General features: G+C 39.9%; 1 protein-coding gene and 1 long non-coding RNA gene across 3 annotated transcripts in view; one reads left to right on the top strand and one right to left on the bottom strand.

The window, feature by feature from the left end:
- Positions 1–20,714, bottom strand: part of OTC (ornithine transcarbamylase) — a 96,952-nt gene that overhangs the window by 41,246 nt on the left and 34,992 nt on the right. For both annotated transcript variants that reach the window (XM_070066550.2, XM_002719837.6), the window contains exons 2-3: positions 9,728–9,866; positions 8,180–8,261 (exon numbers count right to left, since the gene is read on the bottom strand). In XM_070066550.2, the coding sequence (XP_069922651.1) occupies positions 8,180–8,261; positions 9,728–9,778 (133 nt within the window). In that variant the 5' untranslated portion in view covers positions 9,779–9,866. The remainder of the gene's footprint in view (positions 1–8,179; positions 8,262–9,727; positions 9,867–20,714) is intronic.
- On the top strand, positions 308–6,065 carry LOC149119576 (uncharacterized). Its single transcript, XR_016227910.1, has 3 exons — positions 308–434; positions 2,643–2,739; positions 4,336–6,065. It is a non-coding gene; the product is annotated as an uncharacterized LOC149119576 (long non-coding RNA).

Here is a 20,714-nt window from a genome sequence, read left to right as displayed (position 1 = left end):
GGCTGAAGTCAGGAGCCAGGAGCTTTTTCCAGGTCTCTCACGTGGATACAGGGGCCCAAGGACTTGGGCCATCTTCCACTGCTTTCCCAGGCACATTAGCAAGGTGCTGGATCAGAAGTGGAACAGATGGGACTTGAACCAGGGCTCATATGGAATGCCAGCACTGCAAATGATGGCTTTACCTGCTACATCCCAGCGCTGGCCCCTTCCCTTTCCTCTTCTGCCCCACATCTGTGCAAACTGATAGGAAAGTACAGGTGTTCCCCTCTTTGTCACTAGCAGAAGTTTAAAAAAAAAGAAGCTCTAGTCTGTGCGCAGTAATCTTCACCCCAGCCCTGCCCTTTAACACAACAGATTGAAGCCACCATCATTTCCCTGCTCTCTCAAGCCATTTTTGGACCAGACTGGGAGCCAGCCTACTTCTCTCCACAAAGGTAGGTTGTGTGAGTAATAAACATTCTTTATACCCTCTTGGTGCATGTGTGGTGTCCTCACTGTCAACAATGGAACCAAATTTAAGGTGGATGGAACATCTCACTCCTGCGAAGGGACTAGGACAAGTCATAGGCTCTCGGCATTCATTCACTAGTTTCTAAAAATATGTGCCTAGTGATGTTCTAGACATTGGGGAAACCATTGTGAACACCAAGACACAAGTCCCTGACTGCATGGAACTTACATTCTAGTGGAAAGAACAGATAATAAATGGAATGAACAAGTAAAATATACTGTATATTAAATGTTGATAAGATAAATGTTGATAAATAGGGCAAGGAGGGGGATAAAGAATATAAGGGACAGGAGTTACAATATTATGTAGTGTGATAAAGGAAGCCATACTAATAGCGGGACATTTGAATAAAGACCTGAGCAAGATAGATGAATGAACCACAGGAAACATACAAGGCAGTGGGAAAAGGTAAGGGTCATGACTGTTGTGTTCAAGGGATAACAAAGAGGTTGCCGTGAAAGGTGCAGAGTGTGTGAGGAGGCTGGTAGAAGGAGGTGAGGATGTAGAAGGAAGCTGGGGAGAATTTTGACTTTGTCTAAGACAGAAAGCCGTCAGAGGGTTGGAGCAGAGTGACACGTTTGGACTTATGTTTTATAAGACATTTATAGTGGGGCAGAAGCAAGGATATCAACTAGAAGGAGACTTGCAAAAATCTTGGTGAGAATTAATAGCTTGGACTAGGGTGCTCATGACTGAAGTGGGGAGGAAGTGTTTGGATTCCTGATATATTTTCAAAGTACAGCCAGAACTCAGTTGTTGACCTTGCTTCGTATCTCAGTGAAAAAAAAAAAAAAAAAGCAGCAACAGGGAACTTCCAGACTCCACCAACACATTTCCCCACCTGCCAGTGTCTCTACCCATATACTCTGCTTTCTTTCCTATCAAACATAGCTAAACGTTCCATGCCTGTGTAAATTCCCCACTCATGCACTGGAAGCCCCCCCCCCCCTTTAACGATTCAAGGATGTTACTCTTAGCAGTTCTTCCTTTTCTCTCTTGTATCACCTACACTTCGAATGTACTGTTCTCATTTTTTCACTTATTAATAACAACAAAACAAATATAAATTTTCTCTTGGCCCTACTTCAACTGCCAAATTTCCCTTTAGTTCTTAAATTGTTTACTTCTCTTTGCAGCAAAATCCTTCCTTCCTTTCTTTCTGCTCTCTCTCTCGCCTCTCCTCATTTCCATCTAACCTACTCCCATAAGACTTTGCCCCCAACATCGCTACCTCTCACCAAGGTTATCAAATGACCTTGTTGTTCCTACATCTGGTGGCCATCCCTCAGTCTTTCTTCTTGATTCATTTAACAAAGTTGATCACAGCTTTCTCTTTGATAAACATTCTGCACACAGTCTAAGATACAATATCGTCTTGCTTTGTTATATCTACCTCTGTAGTTTTTCCTTCTCTGCCTCTATTACACTTCTATTTTCCCTGACCTCTGAATATTGATGTGCCCCAGAGCTCATCCTTGGTCCTCTTCTCTCAAAGTAGACTCACTCCCTTTATAATCATACCTAGTCCTGCGGCCTTAAATACCATCTATCCTGGTGACTCACAAATAGCTCCAGGCCTGATGTCACTCCCAATCTCTAGTTTCATACTCAACTGCCTTTTCTACATTTTTGTTGGTGTATCTTCTCTTCTATATCTAATTGGCACCTCAAACTCAATACATCCAAAACCGAACTCCTGATCTCTCTGATCCAACCTGCCTCACCTGTAGATTTCATAATTGTTCAGGTAGAAATCTTGAAGTCATCCTTGACATTTTTTTGCCAACTATATCAGTAAACATTTTCTCTCTCCCTCCAAAATATTTCTACAATCTGTCCCTGTCACCCCCTCCATTGCTACTAACCTGGTCCCAGCTTCAATATGCAGGTACTATCTCCTTACAGGTTTCACGGCTTCTGTCTTATTTCTACTCCCCCTCACTGCCCCAGTCAATTCTCAACACATCAGTTAGAGTAATCCTTTAAAAATGCAATTTCAAAACTCTTGTCTGCTTCCCCATTTCACTCACAGTAAAAGCCAAAGTTCCAATAATGGCAAAAGTTTCTCCCCCAGTTCTGATCTCACTATATCACTCATTTATTTTTTGTGTCTATTGTTTATTGTATGTAGGCCCGTTAGAAAGTAATTTCCATGAAGGCAGGTGTTTTCCTGTGTTCTGTTCATTGATGTGTCACTCAAAAGCACCTGGAATAAAGACTGCTGAATGGTAAGTCCTCAATAAATACTTGTTGATTGAATAAAGGAAGGATTTTGACTCTGGAGAGAGGGACCCCTTCTTCTCATTTGCAAATACCCCCTCATTTTGTTAACAGAAAGAACAGAAATGTCTGTTATCTGTGAAGACAGCTAATGGAGTTTAATGTTGATTATAACCTCTAATAAATCTTGAGCACTTAATTTGTATATGAACAGGCAAAGTCACCAAAAAATATGAATACCGTACATTCATCAAGTAGGTATATTTACTGTGCACCTACTATATGCCTAGCACGGCATGAGTACCATTGAGGGTTGGTGACTATGAAGAAGATTTCAAAGTTTAAGAACTACTGGCAGGTCTGTTCCAAGTCATAGACTCTCTTAGAATGGAAGGCCTTTTGCTGTAGCAACTCAGGATTTGTCTATTGCCTGTTCATTCCTCTCCATGTGCTAAAAGGGAAATTCACATTAGGGCCAACATTGTCCTGTAGTGGTTTAAGTGCTGCTTGTGACACTGACATCCCATATCAGAGTAAAGGCTTGAGTCGTGGTTGCTCCACTTGCAATCCAGCTTCCTGCTAATGCACCTGGGAAGGTAGCAGAAGATGGCCCAAGTACTTGGGCTCCTGCCATGGCAGGCCAGAAAGGAGTTCCTGGCTCCTGGCTTTGGTTTGGCACAGTCCCAGCAACTGTGGTCATTTGTGGGAGTGAATCAGTGAACTTCTCTCTCCTTATCTGTACCTTTCAAATAAATAGATAACTTTTTTTAAAAAAGGAAATTCATACCAAGCCTGGATTTATGATATAATGGTAGGAAGAGGGGTCACACAAAGTGTTTGCAGAGAGTCAAATTCTTCAGCAATTCATGAAAGAAGTAAAAGGGGGGGGGGTATTGTCTCTGAAAAGGAATTGTAATTTTAGTAAGTGATCAAAAAGAAACCTCAGACCCCAGTCCAAAAGTACAGGCCATTCACCAGTCTGTCACGGCGGGATGGTCATTAGTGCATCCGAGTGTGTCAAGGTTTGCAGAAGTCTCCAGGAGCTTCTATTGCCAAAGAGAGAGCAGGACAGACGGACTGCTCTGCACCTTCTCTGCACCCCTCGTCTTCAGAAGCCTGCCTTTATCCGTTTCATTTGGTATGCTTTCACATCAGGTATTTTTGAACTAAGAGTTTCTTTTGTTCATGTCTTAATTTCTGTTTGGGAAAATAAAAGTAAATTTACTGGGGCTGGCTCTGTGGCATCATGGGTGAAGCCGCCGCCTGCGGAGCTGGCATCCCATGTGGGCGCCCGTTTGGTCCTGGCTGCTCCTCTTCTGATCCAGCTCTCTGCTGTGGCCTGGGAAAGCAGTAGAAGATGGCCCAAGTCCTTGGGCCCTTGCACCCACGTGGGAGACCCGGAAGAAACTCCTGGCTCCTGGCTTTGGATCAATCCAGCTCTGGCCTTTGCGGCCATCTGGGGAGTGAACTGGCAGATTGAAGACTTCTTGCTCTGTCTCTGCCTCTCTGTAACACTGCCTTTCAAATAAACAAATGATGTTTAAAAAAATAAATTTTAAAAATTGAAAAAGGTAAATTTACTTCATTCTTTCTTTTCCTCACAGATCCCTGCAGGGTTTGGAAGAAAGGAGAAATCCTAGGGATTTGAGAGCTCTTCCTGGTAGAACTAAGGCGGTTCTTAACCTCTCCCTGCTTGGCTTTCATAACTGCAGAATACGATCACAATTTCTATATTGGCATCTTTGTAAAGACGACGAATTTGAAACAGCTGCTAAAGCACTGGCTTCTATTTCACCTTGAAAGTGAAATATCAATGACACATAATGAAAAGAACCATCTGTAAGAATACCCTGTGCAGTTTTCTATCAGCTATCGTGCTTACCAAGATTAATAAATGGATCTGTCTATTGGCTCCCTAATTTGCAATAAAAGAATATAGTCATCAGTAGGCACACTGGAGATTTGTCTGGTTTGCCGCGCAGGCACACACAAAGGGTGGATAAGGAGTGAATGATTTACAACTATACACAGCAGCATGGATACATATCACAACCATAAAGCTGAGCAAAAGAATCTAGACCCAAAGAGCACATGCTGAATGATTCCATTGAAATACAGTTTGAAAATAGGCAAAACCAATGTGTAATGTTGTAAGTCAGAATAATGGTCACCCTTGGGTGGAGGAAGTAGCAACTAGAAGGAAATACAAGGTGTTTGGGAGGGTGCTTCTGGGTGTTATTAATGATTTGTTTCTCAATCTAGGTGTGAGTTACAATAACGTGTTTAATCATTCATCTAACTATATATCTAGTGATTTGTGCACTTTTTTATAGGGGTGTTACACTTTAATAAGCACGTTACATAAGCAATTACTATAGTTGCATCTGGGTAAAGAATTTTATCCTGTCTCCTGAGATAAGCAGAAATTCTACTGTATGTTTGAAACTCAGGCTTGAGATAGAATTCTTAAGGACTGTCCTCTGAGGATCACTCCATCCCAGAAACTGTCACAACTCTTGAGGAGCAATATAATTAATTACACCCCATGCTCATTTTAAACACTAAGGCAACAGGTGGTACCTGTACACAATTTTACCAAAGGCCAATTATTAAGATGCACATAAGCACCAAGAAATGTTCTGCGTGGCTTTAACTGAGGTTTACCATTTCCGTCAGCATTTAAGGTGACGACTCTCTCTGATTCTCCTACTGTTGAGTTTGGCAGGATATTATATGCAATTAGACTCCTGGGTATTCACTGAGGATAAAGACAAATACTCTGTGAACTGTAAGTTTTAATGTTCAAACTTTCCTTTCTTCATGTATTTGTTATTATAGTTTGCACTTTGTTCAAGTTTCACAGTACTTTAGAGAAAACTGTCACTTAACAAAATACTTAATGTTACCTGTAGAAACAATCTTGCTAGAATAAAACATTACTCTTCCATGCCTGAATTAAATAAGATATTTAAAAATGCATTTAATAATAGCTTCCAATCCTGGCTCTACGATTATTAGCTATATATCTACGGGCCATTTGCTGTACCCGTTTCAGCCTGCTTTTCTCAATGATCTTGCTCTCATACAGTTGTCATAAGTATTAAATGAGATAAACTATGTAATTAACACAGACCACTTGGACTCAGGGTTTGTATCCAAAAACTTATTAATTTCTCATTCTTGTTTTTAGTAGTTAGCTTCTGTGCAACATTATTGTGAATGGTAACTGATCATTTATTTAAGGATACTTTGATGCCAAACATAACATTTGAACAGAAATTAATGTTAGGAAACACCAGTGACCAATAAGAAAAAAACATTTAAAAACTTAAAATTGAAAAATGTCTATGTATTAATCAGTTATTTTGATGATTTCAAGAACTATCACCTCTTTTATGTGCTGATGGTTAAGAATAGGTAAAATAAAATAAAATTTCACCCAAGCCATGAAGGACCAGTGTTGGAAGGGAGCAGAATTTGAGAATTTCTAACTGGTTATTAATTTTCCCCCTACTATCCATCAGATTCCAACATGATCACTTATAGAAGCAAGCTTTGAAGAACAAAATGTTCTCATTTGTTTGCTTCCCGGGATTTTAAAGATTAAGTGATTCCTTATATATTCTTGATCTTCCTCCTTCCTTCTCTTAAAGGGAAAGGGGACTGTATTAGGAGGAATAATGCACTTGACATCAGATTCCCGATATTAGTTGTGTTAATTGAATGAACTTAGAAAGTCATTTAATTCCCCCAAATTTCATTTTTGTTATCTATTTGATGAACCTCATTATTGATCATTGCAATGCAAAAAATGTCTAAAGTACAATAGTTATTTGCTTCTAATACCTAGAAAGCTCTGATACTTTTATGTCAAGATAAGATATTTGAAGAATCAACCAATGTGTTTTTGTGATGCTTCGTTCTTGACCCTGTCTGATCGTCCGTTTGGGCAGTCATATTATTGATTCAAGGGAGGTCTAACAGAGCAAAGATAGAGAAAGGAAGAAAGAGAAAGCAATTTGTGGCTTATGAGCTTCAAAATAGACTTTTTGAAACCCATCGCAGAGATAATAGCTTGCGAGAAAAAAAGAAAAATTTGAGTTGCAATAGCCCAGAATTCTGGATAAACACAATAGCTGTGGAAGAATACATGGATACTGTCAGAGCCAGTTTTCCCTCCTGCTTTATCTCCTGGCCTCTCATACTGGGAAGTGGAAGGAGAAGAAGGGAAGCAAAAGAGAAGCAATAGAAGTAAGAATTGATTTGATTTTTTATTTTCCTTTTTTTAAGATTTATTATTTATTTGAAAGTCAGGGAGAGAGAGAGGTCTTCCATCCGCTGGCCCACTCCCCAGTTGGCCGCCATGGCCAGAGCTGCGCCAATCCGAAGCCAGGAGCCAGGAGCTTCTTCCGGGTCTCCCACGTGGGTGCAGGGGCCCAAGGACTTGGGTCATCTTCTACTGCTTTCCCAGGCCATAGCAGAGAGCTGGTTAGGAAGCAGAGCAGCCAGGACTTGAACTGGTGCCCATATGGGATGCCAGCACTGCAGGTGGTGACTTCACCCGCTATGCCACAGCACCGGCCCCTGATTTGACATTTGATACTGTACCCTGCTGTGTGTTCCCCAGCCTAACTTCTAAAGGGTGGGAAGCATAATGGAAATGTCAGATGCATTTGGGAGACCCCAGAAATTAGAACATCTGTGTCTTGCTGTTAATACAGAGCTCTAGGAGGCAGCAAATGTTATAGTTTTCCCTGGCACCCAGCATGCGGAAGGAACATTAGAGTAGAGATGGCCTTGCAGTATCTCTGTGCCTAGTGTGACTTGGAGAGCTGCCCAGAAGTTGAGAGAACCAAATTGATAGATATCTCAGATCTTGTGAGCAAAGTGAAGCAAACACCACAACAAATGGGAAACTGTCAGAACTCCATGGGAATACAGAAGTCCTGGCAGACTGCAGCATGGACATTTGATGATGATGTCCTGACAAGCAAGGACCAGAGCCCCATAGCCCTAGATATCCTGACATTCAGATATCCTCGAGGATTTAACCATGAATGTGGGGAAAGGATGTTAACTGCAGAGATCAGGTTTCCATTATCCAATAGAATTGAGAAACATAAGAAAAGGTTCTTTGCATGTCAGAAAACCTTCACACTTCTTACCTGCTACAGCTTGAAGTCTGAGAATTTGTGTCCACTTAACATTTTGTCCTGAACAGGAAGAAGGACATGGAGCTTTCTACTCAAGTCCTCCTGATACAGCTAATTTTTTTGCCTTACGAGAATTGGAAAGAGCATTCACAGGCTTGCACTGCTCATCCTGGTGCAAATGTTTCTCTTTTCCATTGCTAAAGAGGGAGACACATCTCACTGGGTTATTAGCCTCCCAAGTCCTCACTCTCAGGCTCCCTCTTTAACATAAGTACAAGCTTGCCAGTGAACTCACCTGTTTCTGTGGATAATCTTGTTCGAGTACTTCGTTTCTCAAAAATCATGCTTAACGACTTCCCTTGCAATAAAGGTAAATACTGAAAGTCAAGGACAAAAATACAAGTAAATATGTAAAATACGTTTCATATCCAATACTGAGGATTATGTTTCAAATCTTATTCTTTACATTATTAGGAAATATAGGTTAATCACTGCTTCCAAATAAGTGTTCAAAATACCATTTTTAAATGAATTGATGATGTCCCCCCCCCCCCCGCCCCGCAGTGTTTTTACATACTTTGGAAAAAGCAACACTAATTTCCACAGCTTACTGACATGTGGTTAGAAAAGAGTAATAATTGTTCTATGTTCAATTTGGACATGTGTTCTGAAGTATAATAATATTTCAAGCTGGAAACATCTTTCTTAACGCCATTGAAATCTCTATTAAATTTTCAATGCCCTTGAAGAGGTTTGGTTCAGAGGTGGTTTCTCAGGTAGGAACACGGAGCACTAAGATTCCTACTTAAGCTGATAAAGAAGCCCGAGTTTTAGCTACGCGTTCCTCATGTACCCACATGGTTTTGTTTCTCAAAGCCATTTGAAAACAATCTGGAGAGTTTGGACATAGGGTGGGGCTCTTTCTCCTTCCTTTTCGGTAGATGGGCTTCCTGATAGGATGAGTTCTGGAATAGTTTCTGACAGCTAACCTATTTTGTACACAAAGTGGGGAGAACAAAAGCATGGTATCTGGGAAGACATTTTCTCCCCATTTCAGGCATTCTATAGGCGTGTCAGTCCATAGCTTTTGGGGTTACTTCTGCCCTCAGTTTGTTCTTAGAAGCTTGAAGAACTGAGCAATTACATAAGAAAATCATGGTTGTCTGAAACTTTCTAAACCTGAAAACAACTCTTTATTAAAGTTTTTGAACAAGTTTGGAATCCAAAAATGCTCTCACAATTAAGCAGTCTAAATGAAGCTACTGAATTAATTAAGCGTGTTTCAGACACAAATTGCTCAAAATGCAGAATAATGCTTACAGCTAAGTACCATGTCCCATCTCTTCCCCTACTTGGCTACCATTTAATTTTTTTTTTTTTTGCTAATCTAAATGCTTCTTTAAACACTATCATAGCCTTGTAAATTTTTTGACATTGCCCTAATGAGTATATATCTGAAATGCATCCAAAATTTAAATTTGTTGCTAGAAAAAAAGTATCATGTTAAATTTTAACTTGATAGCAAATACATAGAGAAAAGAAAAGAGGAATAAAAATAAAATCTTTCCAGACAAAAGATTTCTTAGGTTCTGATCCACTTAATAATGAATTTCAGTATTTCACATGAAAGAAATGCAATGATGTGTCATTGAATAACTGATCTTTATGCTTTTTTGTATGCCTGCGCATTCAGGGATAATCAATTATCTTGACTGTGAGGTTTCATTACTTAGCTACTATCTAGGAATTCTAATGTATTTTCCTTTCCCTCTTTCTTTGGAAAGGGAAGACTTTGAAAAGGTTTATTGGTAGTAATGGAAGGTAACAAGAAAATGTTACTTACCTCGCCTTTCTGTTTTATCCTAAATTTCAGATCTGCTGATAACCACAGCATATATTTAATTTCTTCTCCTGTGAAGTCCTTTAGAGTAAGGAGGTCACGCCCTTTCAGCTGTACTTTATTTTGTACTGGTTGCCCACACCTGAAAAAAAAAAAAGGAGAAAAACAAATGTAAGGGAAAAAGCCATGTGAATCACATGTAGTCCAGGGTGTCTCTGCAACGTGTTGATGCATTGAAGCTGGTATACCTGTTGTTTACATGTTAAACATTTAGTATTTTGGATGATTGATAGAAAAGAATTCTTGGAAAGGGACTGAAATCTTATTTTCTCAAAATAGCTAAATGAACAGCTTTGCCACTTACTAGTCGTATAACCTAGGCAAGTTACTGCAGTTCTCTCTGTGCCTAAATTTCTCACCTGGAAAATGAGTATAATAATCTTACAGGGTTGTTGTAAGGATGAAATTATTTAACACATGTAAAGTCAACAGTATCTGGCATATGACAAATACTTGACAAATTTTAGTAACTATTATTGAAATCAGGATACTGCACAAGCAGAATTTATAATGCACAATAGAAAATAATTTCATTTTCTTCCACACTGCCTTTCTTTAAAAAAAAAAAAAGATTTATTTATTTATTTGAAAGTCAGAGTTACACAGAAAGAGGAGAGAAAGAGAGAAAGGTCTTCCATCTGCTGGTTCACTCCACAAATGGTCATAATGGCTGGCGCTGAGTCAATCTGAAGCCAGGAGCCAGGAGCTTCTTCCTGGTCTCCCACGTGGGTGCAAGGACCCAAGGACTTAGGCCATCTTCTACTGCTTTCCCAGGCCATGACAGAGAGCTGGATCAGAAGTGGAGCAGCCGAGACTCGAACCGGTGCCCATATGGGATGCCGGCACTGCAAGCGGTGACTTTACCTGCTATGCCACAGAGCTGGCCCCACACACTGCCTTTCAAATCTGTTCTTGGAGACTTGTTCTTTTTGTCCCTGGTCAAAAATGCAATGGGCCCTACAGCTTTCCTAGTCACTCTCAGAAAAAAAAAAATTTTAAAAGCCCTGTGCTTATTTTTACTACCTCAGAGGGTCTCAGTAAAATAATGTGTGATAATATAATAGCAATGATTTTTTTAAAACCTTAAGAAATGTGTTGCAAGTTGATGCGTTTTCCTTTCTAGTTTTTCCTTATACAAGCTGGTCTCTTTTATACAGGAAGCACAGTTGTAAGCTCTTTGCTCTGTCTCCTGGTAGGGTGAGAAATCAGAATCAGAGAAAGTCTGATTCCGTTCTAGCAATCTAGCACTGGTGTAGTTGTTTGAGGCTGACTTTTTCTACTGTGGGTGCTTTTGGGGGTCCTTTGGAGATTTCCCCAATAATTGGGACTCTCCCATAGCAGCTCTGGATAGCAACAATTACTTTTCCTCTGGCATCCTAGTGGACACATATGACCTTTTTGTGCGGAGTTCATCCTGTTCCAGGAAGTGTCTTGGTCATAAACTGAAACAATACCATGCTGGGTCTCCTTCCCATTTCATATTGTTTCATGGGAAGCTGTCAGTGTCCCTTGCTCTGACAAGTGTCAAGCCCATCCCAGTATAGACTCTCGGTTCTGTCATCAGAACAGGTAGCTGGCCAAGCTAGATTTCTCAGATAGCAGCCTGACAAAAGTTTACAGTGTTCCCAAGCTCTCCAATTTAAGAGATTGGTTCCACTGGGGCCACTTTCCCTGGGCCTGAAGTTAGGGAAGAGTATGCCCTCTATGGAAGGGCCCATACACTCAACAATAACACTCTCCAAAAGTTTTCTTTTTTTTATTTAAACACTTTTTAATTTTTAATTGATAAATAATAATTATAGGTACTTATGTGGTACAATGTGATGCTTTGATATGTGTAAATATGGAAAGATCAAATCAAGCTAAGTAGCATATCAATCTCTTCAAATATTTATCATTTCTCTGTGGTAGGACATTGAAAATCCTCTTTTAGCTATTTTGAAATACGTAACATTTTATCATTCACTATAGTCACTGTGCTGTGCAACAGACCAACAGAACTTATTTCTCCTACCTAACTGCAATTTTGTAAAAATTGACCAATTTGTCCTCTTGTGCACTTCTACCCCCTTCCCTCAGCCTCTGAAAACCACCATTGTACTCTCTGCTTCCGAATTTGCCTTTTCAGATTTCACACATTTGTGAGGATGTGCAGTATTTGTCTTTTATGTACTTGGATTCTTTCACTTAACATAATGTGCTCCAGGTTCTTCCACGTTGTCACAAATGGCAGGGTAAGCTTGTTTTTTTTTTTTTTTTTTTTTTTTTTAAACTGAAGGGTATTCTATCAATGTATACATATCACATTTTATTTATTCATTCATCCATTGATGGGCCCTAGTTGATTCCAAATTTTGCCTCTGTGAGTAGTGTATGCTGAAGAGATATTTGAACTCCCATATTCAAAAATCTTCTTCCAATTCTCAAGCATTTTCTTTGTCTCTGTAACCCATTTTATAAGATGGGGGTAGTAACCAATGGCTTGCGAAACTAAATCTTGGCTATCGCCTTGGCAAGTATGTATTTTACTGGCCTAAAACCTCAGTTTAGAATGAGGGAAGAGGGGTCAGCGCTGTGGCACAGTGGGTTAAAGCCCTGGCCTGCAGTGCCAGCATCCCATATGGGCACCGGTTCTAGTTCTGGCTGCTCCTCTTCCAATCCAGCTTTCTGCTGTGGCCTGGGAAAGCAGTAGAAGATGGCCCAAGTCCTTGGGCCCTGCACCCACGTGGGAGACCAGGAAGAAGCTCCTGGCTCCTGGCTTCAGAGCTCTCCGGTCGTTGCAGCCATCTGGGCAGTGAACCAGCAGATGGAAGACCTCTCTCTGTCTCTACCTCTCTCTATAACTCTTTCAAATAAATAAAATAAATCTTTAAGGGCCGGCGTCGCGGCTCACTAGGCTAATCTTCCACCTTGCAGCACCGGCACACCGGGTTCTAGTCCCGGTCGGGGCGCCGGATTCTTTCCCGGTTGCCCCTCTTCCAGGCCAGCTCTCTGCTGTGGCCCGGGAAGGCAGTGGAGGATGGCCCAAGTGCTTGGGCCCTGCACCCCATGGGAGACCAGGAGAAGCACCTGGCTCCTGGCTTCGGATCAGCGCGGTGCGCCGGCCGCAGCGGCCATTGGAGGGTGAATCAACGGCAAAAGGAAGACCTTTCTCTCTGTCTCTCTCTCTCTCTCACTATCCACTCTGCCTGTCAAAAAAAAAAAAATCTTAAAAAAAAAGAATGAGAAAGAATCTGTACCTATTGGAGCTGGGCAGAAACTAGAACAGAAAGAGACCTATTTTAGCATATTGTAATTGTTCTTTCTTATAATTATTCTACAAAATGAGTAGCACGTGTTTCATTATTCCAAGTACTACCTGTATTTAACAATAATTAGTCTTATCTACCATTAGAAATTATGAATCACTGAGGGCTAATTGTGGTGCAACACATGTATTAAACATTAATTTTATTAAAAGTAAAATAACTCACAAAACAGTGATTAAATTTTAAGGTGAGAACTTGTGCTACTTGGGATGAAGGGTAAATCCTCTATTGAGATTTATGTATGACTTTTTTTGCAATGATGACAAGATCATAGATATGAGAATCTCAAATTCAATTAATGTATTGTTTCCACTGAGTGATGTCAAGTAACTTAGAAAAATGAATATATATAAAAATATATACTAAAAATATATAATTTTCTGGTAGATTTCATCACTTCATTTAATGTTCAGTAGGTGAATACATTTTTTTTCCAGTACACATCTTGTGAGATTAAGTCTTTCAGAGATTCTAGCTTACGAGAAAGTGAATTTCCATAAGAATTGTGGGCTGGTTGGCTAATTGGTTGATATATTCATTTAATATTAAGATACTAATGATGTATTCAATGACAACTAGAAATTTGTATTTTCAGTTTATGCTCATTTGAATACACATTGATTTAATATTTTTGCACCAAAGTAAACTTAACTCTTAATTCCATTTGTCTATGAACTTTTAAAGTGCTATCATATATAGAACAAAATGTTAGTCAATAGCCATGTTTCAAAGATGTACTATTATTTTCTACTTTTAAAAATTTGTGAATTATGGGCTCTTCAAATGGAAATTTCTTTTAACTGGTGGTCCTGGCACTGGTGCTGTGGTTAAATCTCTTCCCGCAGTGCCGGCATCCCACATGGGCTCTGGTTAGAGTCCCAGCTGCTCCACTTCTGTTCCAGCTCCCTGCTAATGTGCATGGGAAAAGCAGCAGAAGATGGCCCAAGTAGTTGGGTCCCTGCACCCACGTGGAAGACCCAGATGAAGCTCCTGGCTTCTGGCTTCAGCCTGGCCCAGCCCCGACCATTGCAGCCATTTGAGGAGTGAACCAGTGGATGGAAGATCTCTCTCTCTCTCTCTCTCTCTCCTTCTCTCTCTATCTCTTCTTTTCAAATAAATTAACAAATCTTTAAAAAAAATAAAGTGGTGGCCCTCATTTAAAATATTTGATTAATATGTAATAATACATATTTATGGGGTACAGGATGATATTTTGACACATGTATACAGTGCATCCTTATTAAGTCAGGGTCATTAGCATTTCTGTTTCATTATTACATACATTTAACAGTAAAAAGTTTTGAATATAGACACATATTTACGTTTACTTATTTATAGTACACATGTTACTATACTAAATTATTGTGTCCATAACAAAACATAAACAAAATTAAAAAGCATAGACTAAGAAAAGTAAAATATTATAACAATAACTTTATAAATATGCAGAAACACTTTGCTAGCTAAAGAACTTTCTGGAACATCCACTTATTTTCTTCCTTCTACTGGAATCATAATAAAAAGCTTACAAAACTATTTCCATGAGCTCAATCATAGTGTTTAGGCATGAGATAACTTTGATTATCTACATTTAGGTAGAAAATTTGTATTTATATATGAATTTCAGTTATGCATTTGGTTATGATAATTTTGATTAGTGATACTATTAAGCAACACTGGGCATGCATAAGTACTAATACTAAGAAGTAAACCTGGGGTTGGCGCCATGGTTCACTCTGTTAATCCTCCGCCTGCGGCGCCAGTGTCCCATATGGGCGCCAGGTTCTAGTCCCGGTTGCTCCTTTTCCAGTCCAGCTCTGTGCTGTGGCCCTGGAAAGCAGTGGAGGATGGTCCAAGTGCTTGGGCCCTGCACCTGCATGGGAGACCAGGAAGAAGCACCTGGCTCCTGGCTTTGGATCAGCTCAGCGTGCCAGCTATAGCGGCCATTTGGGGAGTGAAGCAATGGAAGGCAGACCTTTCTCTCTGTCTCTCTCTTTCACTGTCTGTAACTCTACCTGTCAAATAAAAATAAATAAATAAATAAATGCTTGATCTTGTTAAAAAAATTAAACCTTCTGACAGTCATGCATATTTCAAGGTCAACTGGAGCCTTCTTCTGGGAATCTGTAAGACAGGTTTTACATATCTGACCTGGAATGGAGTCATGGCAACTTAATCCTTACTGAAAATATTTTTTCTTCTGAAATAAGAGCCATGTAAGATAAAGTTACAGAAGATAAATCTTCTTGACTACATATTCTTATGATAATGAATTAATATTACATCACTTAAGACTTCTTCCTATACTATTTTATTATTACTTTTAAAAAAGATTTATCCATTTATTTGAAAGTCAGAGTTACAGAGAGAAAGAGGGAGAGACAGAGACAGAGAGAAAGAGATTTTCCATTTGCAGGTTCACTGCCCAAATGGCCAGGGCTGGGCCAGGCTGAAGCCAGGAGCCAGAAGCTTCCTCTGGGTGTCCCACGTGGGTGGCAGGGGCCCAAACACCTGGGTCATCTTCTGCTGCTTTTCCTCAGCCATTAGCAGGGAGCTGGATCGGAACTGGAGCAGCCAGGACACGAACCAGAGACTATATGGTTGCCAGCTTTGCAGTTTATCGCTTGACCCACTGCACCACAACACTCGCCCCCATTACTATACTATTTGAAAAAGAAAAAAAAAAACTTGCTGGAAAATCTCAGTCCCTTTGTTTCAAGGAATTTGAGAAACATCCTTAGTATTGGAACTCCTAGCCAGGGGAAACAACTAAGGAGCTAACTGTGAAGCCTATTCTTTGCCTAGAGTCAAATTCAGACTTTCAGTTATTTTGGAGCCTACAAAAACTGGGTCCTCAAACTGCTATACATAAGGGAATCAGTATACTCCCCCTCTGCCAGCCCTGAGAATTTGTTGTATCCTCTCCCTTCTAAATACTCATAGGCCTACAGATTTCATTTAAGAGATGATCATAGATCATAGAATTGTGTTATTCTTGCTGAATCTCAGAGAAATACAAATGGAAATGAAAAAGAAATAAAAATTTTACAAAGAATTAAATGTTTTCCCCTGGTTTCTATGAAAGGAAACAGGAAAGAAGATCAAGACCATCTTTTGCCATTTCAAAAGCACCACCTTCCAGCTCTTTCTACCCCAAGAGAAGACAGACTAGGGGGAGGCAAAAGGTCTGTGGGACTTCCTCAGATTTGTCTTTCCACATTCAAGAAGTTTCTAAGTTGGAGGTGGGTTTAAGCAAGTGTTTAAGCTTCTGTTTAGAGCCAGGGCTAATGTTTACTGTTGGGATTGCGTTGTGAAATGCTGCTATAATTTCTAGTCGTCAGTTCTCCATGGACAGAACATACGAGTACAAAGGTAGAAAGAACATACAAACATCCTGCTTAAATCTTTCCTTTTTGCCAAGATCTGATAAATTTTACTTAAAAATGTATGTAGAACTGAAACTTTATTTCAAATTCTTTGCCTTGGACCACATGACTGCCAGTGATAATGTTTTATTCACTCCTATTGCCCTGGGATTGCACTCCCAATAAACGTTAACAGATAAGCTCTCCCTGCAAAGTCTCTTTGTGTCCCTTTAAGATTTTGTGTCTTTGTTTTGCAGTAAGGACACAATGTGAGATCTACTCTCCCAAAATATTTAAACTGCTCAATACATATTGTTAACTATAGGCACCTGCATGATGCTGTACAGCAAATCTCTAGAACTCATTCATCCTGTACAACTGAAACTTCATATCCATTAAGTAGCAACTCCACATTTCCCCTACCCCGGACCCTCTGACAACCACTAGCTATTGTGATTTTATGACTATGACTATTTTGGATATCTCATATAAATGAAATCATACCATATTTCTCCTGCAATTGACTTATTTTACTTAGTATGATATCCTCCAAAGCTTTTTTTTTTTAATTCAGGCAGTTATGGCTTTGCATGGTAGTATGAGGTAGTGTGAGACTATAAATAACCAATAAATCTAAAACAATGCAAAAAGACCTTAATAATTAGAGGGCAAAATCATAATTGTTGGGGTCAGCATTGTGGTACAGCAGGTTAAGCTGTTGCCTGCAATACCAGCATCTCATACCAGAGAGCCAGTTCAATTCTCTGCTGCTCTGCTTCTGATCCAGCTCCCTGCTAATGTATCTGGAAGGCAATGAATGATGGCCCAAGTACTTGGGCCACTGGTCCAACATGGGAGACCTGGATAGAGTTCTAGGTTCCTGGCTTTGGCCTGACCCAGCCCCAGCTGTTGCGTTTAGGGAGTAAACCAGTATACTGAAGATCTCTCTCTCTCTTTCTCCCCTCTCTTTCTGTCACTGTACCTTAAAAATAAATGATAATAAAATCAATATTTTAAAAAATAGCAATTGTTCTGAGACTTAAAAAAATGGTTTTTCCAATACATTAAAAACACTCTCGTTTCTGGTAATAAAGGAAGAAGTAAAAAAGAGAGGGAGGTGAAAACATAGTAAAACTGATGCATTCTTAACAGACTGTAATAAAAAAAATTAAGACATTACAAACATTGAGAAGTAGAATGCTTTATTTGTTTGTTAAAACTCTATCAAAAGCAGTTTAAACCGTGCTTTCTTGCTTCTTATAAGGTAAGAGTACACACATTTTCCATTCTTGGTGAATTGTTCTACTCCTTTTTCAGTCTGGACTAGCTTCTAACATTTTATCATTTGCACTTTCAGTGTTGTACAATATCTCTAAGAATTCCTTTAATGTAAAGTGTTTCGCTAGTGTCATGTCCTGGGACACCATTGTCCTCTTTGTCACAATCACTTTCTGCAGTTTTGTCAGTCTATATCTAGAGGGTCTCAGTGGCCGCATCAATAGCCCTGCAGCCAGCAATTTGTTTTATGCTTCCACTTACATTTGATTCTAATTTAACTTCTAGTGTTACCACTTTTTACTTCTCTGCTACACTTGCACATCTGTTAGAAATTCCCTCTTTTGATTATTCATATTTATAAAATGTCCATGGCTCTGTACTAGGAGAAAAGAAGGCAGCAAAATTGTACTCTTTGCTGTTCATTATATGAGCTGAATAGCAGATAGACACTAATCACTAATAAACTTTGGAAGAAGTGATACGATTGGCCAGTGATCATGATGTGCTTGTTATTTACACAGTGCCTGAGGAGCAAGCAGCAGAGTTTTATTTTATGCAATCAGCCACAATGAATATACCATGGTAAATGAAATTTGAACTGTGCTCTTTGAGGACTGATGCTATGAACTTAACTCTGATAATTGAAGTCCATGCATATGGTGACCATGCAAAGGAAGGGCTGCTTGTATTTCACAGGCTTTTCTGTCACAAAACTATTACTGCTCTCCAGACATTCTTCGCACAGCTCTCAAATCCAGCTCCTTCTCATCCTTATGCTGGGAGCTTGAATGCTATATCTTGTGAGATTCCTTCCTTGACTATACTAAGTAGTCATCACTTTACCCTCATTCTATTCACAGCACTATTACAATTTGTAATGTGTATCTATGTGCTGTTTACTGCTTGCTTACACTATTTTCTCATTGGACTGTTTGTTCCATGATGTCAGGGACCTTTCTTGTTTTATTCACTAATACATACCCAGTGTTTATTGCCAGAGCTGGGATATAGTATTTAAAATTTTTATTAGATTTATTTACTTGAAAAACAGAGTGAGAGAGAGCTCCCATCCACTGACTTAACCCCCTCCCCAGCCCCCACAAATGGCCCTGGATCAGTCTCAGGGCTGAAGCCAGGAGCCAGGAGCTAGGAGCCAGGAGCCAGGAGCCAGGAGCCAGGAGCCAGGAGCCAGGAGCCAGGAACTCAAACCAGATCTCCCACATGTGCAGTGTCAGGAACCCAAAGACTTGAACCATTACTGCTTCCTCTCATTGTCTACACTAGCAGAAGCTGAAGTCAGGCTGAACTGGGCATCGAATTGAGACACTCTAATATCTCTAATATGGGATGCATGTCTCTGTATAGGCATCCTAACTGCTAGGGCAAATACTTGCTCCTTCAAGAAATATTTCTTACGTAAATGGATGAATGAATACTATTAGGCATCTGGGACCAAGTCAATCAATTTGTATAAGAAATTCAGTAGATTTCTGGGAATGAATTTAGAGGTATTTGTCATGACGGGTTTTCAATGTCCTTACCAAGTTCTACTGACAGGAAAAGACAACAATGGCTCCCAAAACAGAATTAATGTTGAGGTAACAGCAAGTTTGACTGCATCTCAGGCTGAACACAAAGCCTAAGAATCATAGAAGACAATTGACCGTGGCCTGGTATGTTGCTAAACCTGAAATCTCCTAAGGCTCAACAATTCTGATATAGTATTTATAGAACAATGGTTGGACATTTACATGTGAAACAAGAGCATTAGAACCTTGGATCCTCAGCTCTCTGCTCTGGCCTGGGAAAGCAGTAGAAGATGGCCCAAGTCCTTGGGCCTCTGTGCCCTCGTGGGAGAGCCGGAAGAAGCTCCTGGCTCCTGGTTTTGGATAGGCACAGCTCTGGCCATTGCAGCCAACTGGGGAGTGAACCAGCAGAGGGAAGACCTCTCTCTCTGTCTCTACCTCTCTCTCTCTCTGCCTCTCCTTCTCTCTCTGTGTAACTCTCTCAAATAAATAAATAAATCTTAAAAAAAAAAAAAAAACCACATTGGATCCTAAGCACAGTACTTTAAGTCAAGTGCCCAAATCTGGAATACTGGTTAGAAGACCTGATATAACCAGTGTTTGTTGCTCATAGCTGAATCTGAAACAGTAGCAGTGGAACTACACAGATACTTTGGCTCCCTCTCTTCACAATCCCCTTTTGGAAAGGACAAAAAGGTATACTGCATACTGTATACCTGTTCATACCAGCATGTGAGGGCTTGAGTGAGTAACTAGAAAATCTTTAGAAAATTTAAGCTCAAACTAGTGAAGGGGGTGACGCTGTTTATACCATAGAAAAATCATTAGTTGTCACCAGCTCTCTCAGTTCTATCTAGGAGGTTGGGCAGGAAGTGTTAGCTTGGGAAAAGAGCTGTTTTTCATAGATATCAAGAACTAACCAGGAAAATTTATCACTGGAAGGAAAGCAAACACAATGGCCCCAGTTTAAGTTCCTATCCTGTTTACCATCTCCTCACAGACCTTCCTTTGGCTCCAAAATGAAGCTGCCACAGCTCTTTCTCAAACTACTTTGAGAATTAGAGAAATGTAAATGAGCTCTACAATTATATGATGTTGAAATGCCTCTCATATAAGCTCCTTCTTTCTGTTCCTTTTTCTGCTTTTTGATGATAAGCCCATACTTAAATTTGGCAAAACTGCTGGCATGAATGGCTACTACGTTCCCACAGAGATTCTGTTCCTCAACTGGAGGCAAACTACTCTGGTTCATGAGCCCCAGAACCAAGGCCAAAATCACTATTTCAGTCTTCTCATAAGATGCTTGATCTTCATGCAGTAAATTGCATACGATGTAAAGCCAGAAATAAAGAAAAAATTTAATTGGTAAACCCAGCCTAAACCACATTATCAGTCTTCAGCCATGGAATAAACCATGGGGATCACACAGAGATTTTTCATCAAAACTATCATC

Source organism: Oryctolagus cuniculus, chromosome X (genome assembly GCF_051225735.1).
Source record: "Oryctolagus cuniculus isolate XC-2025 breed Fujian yellow rabbit chromosome X, ASM5122573v1, whole genome shotgun sequence".
In the NCBI taxonomy this organism is placed as follows: Eukaryota; Metazoa; Chordata; class Mammalia; order Lagomorpha; family Leporidae; genus Oryctolagus; species Oryctolagus cuniculus.
This window is presented reverse-complemented; position numbering and strand designations above follow the sequence as displayed.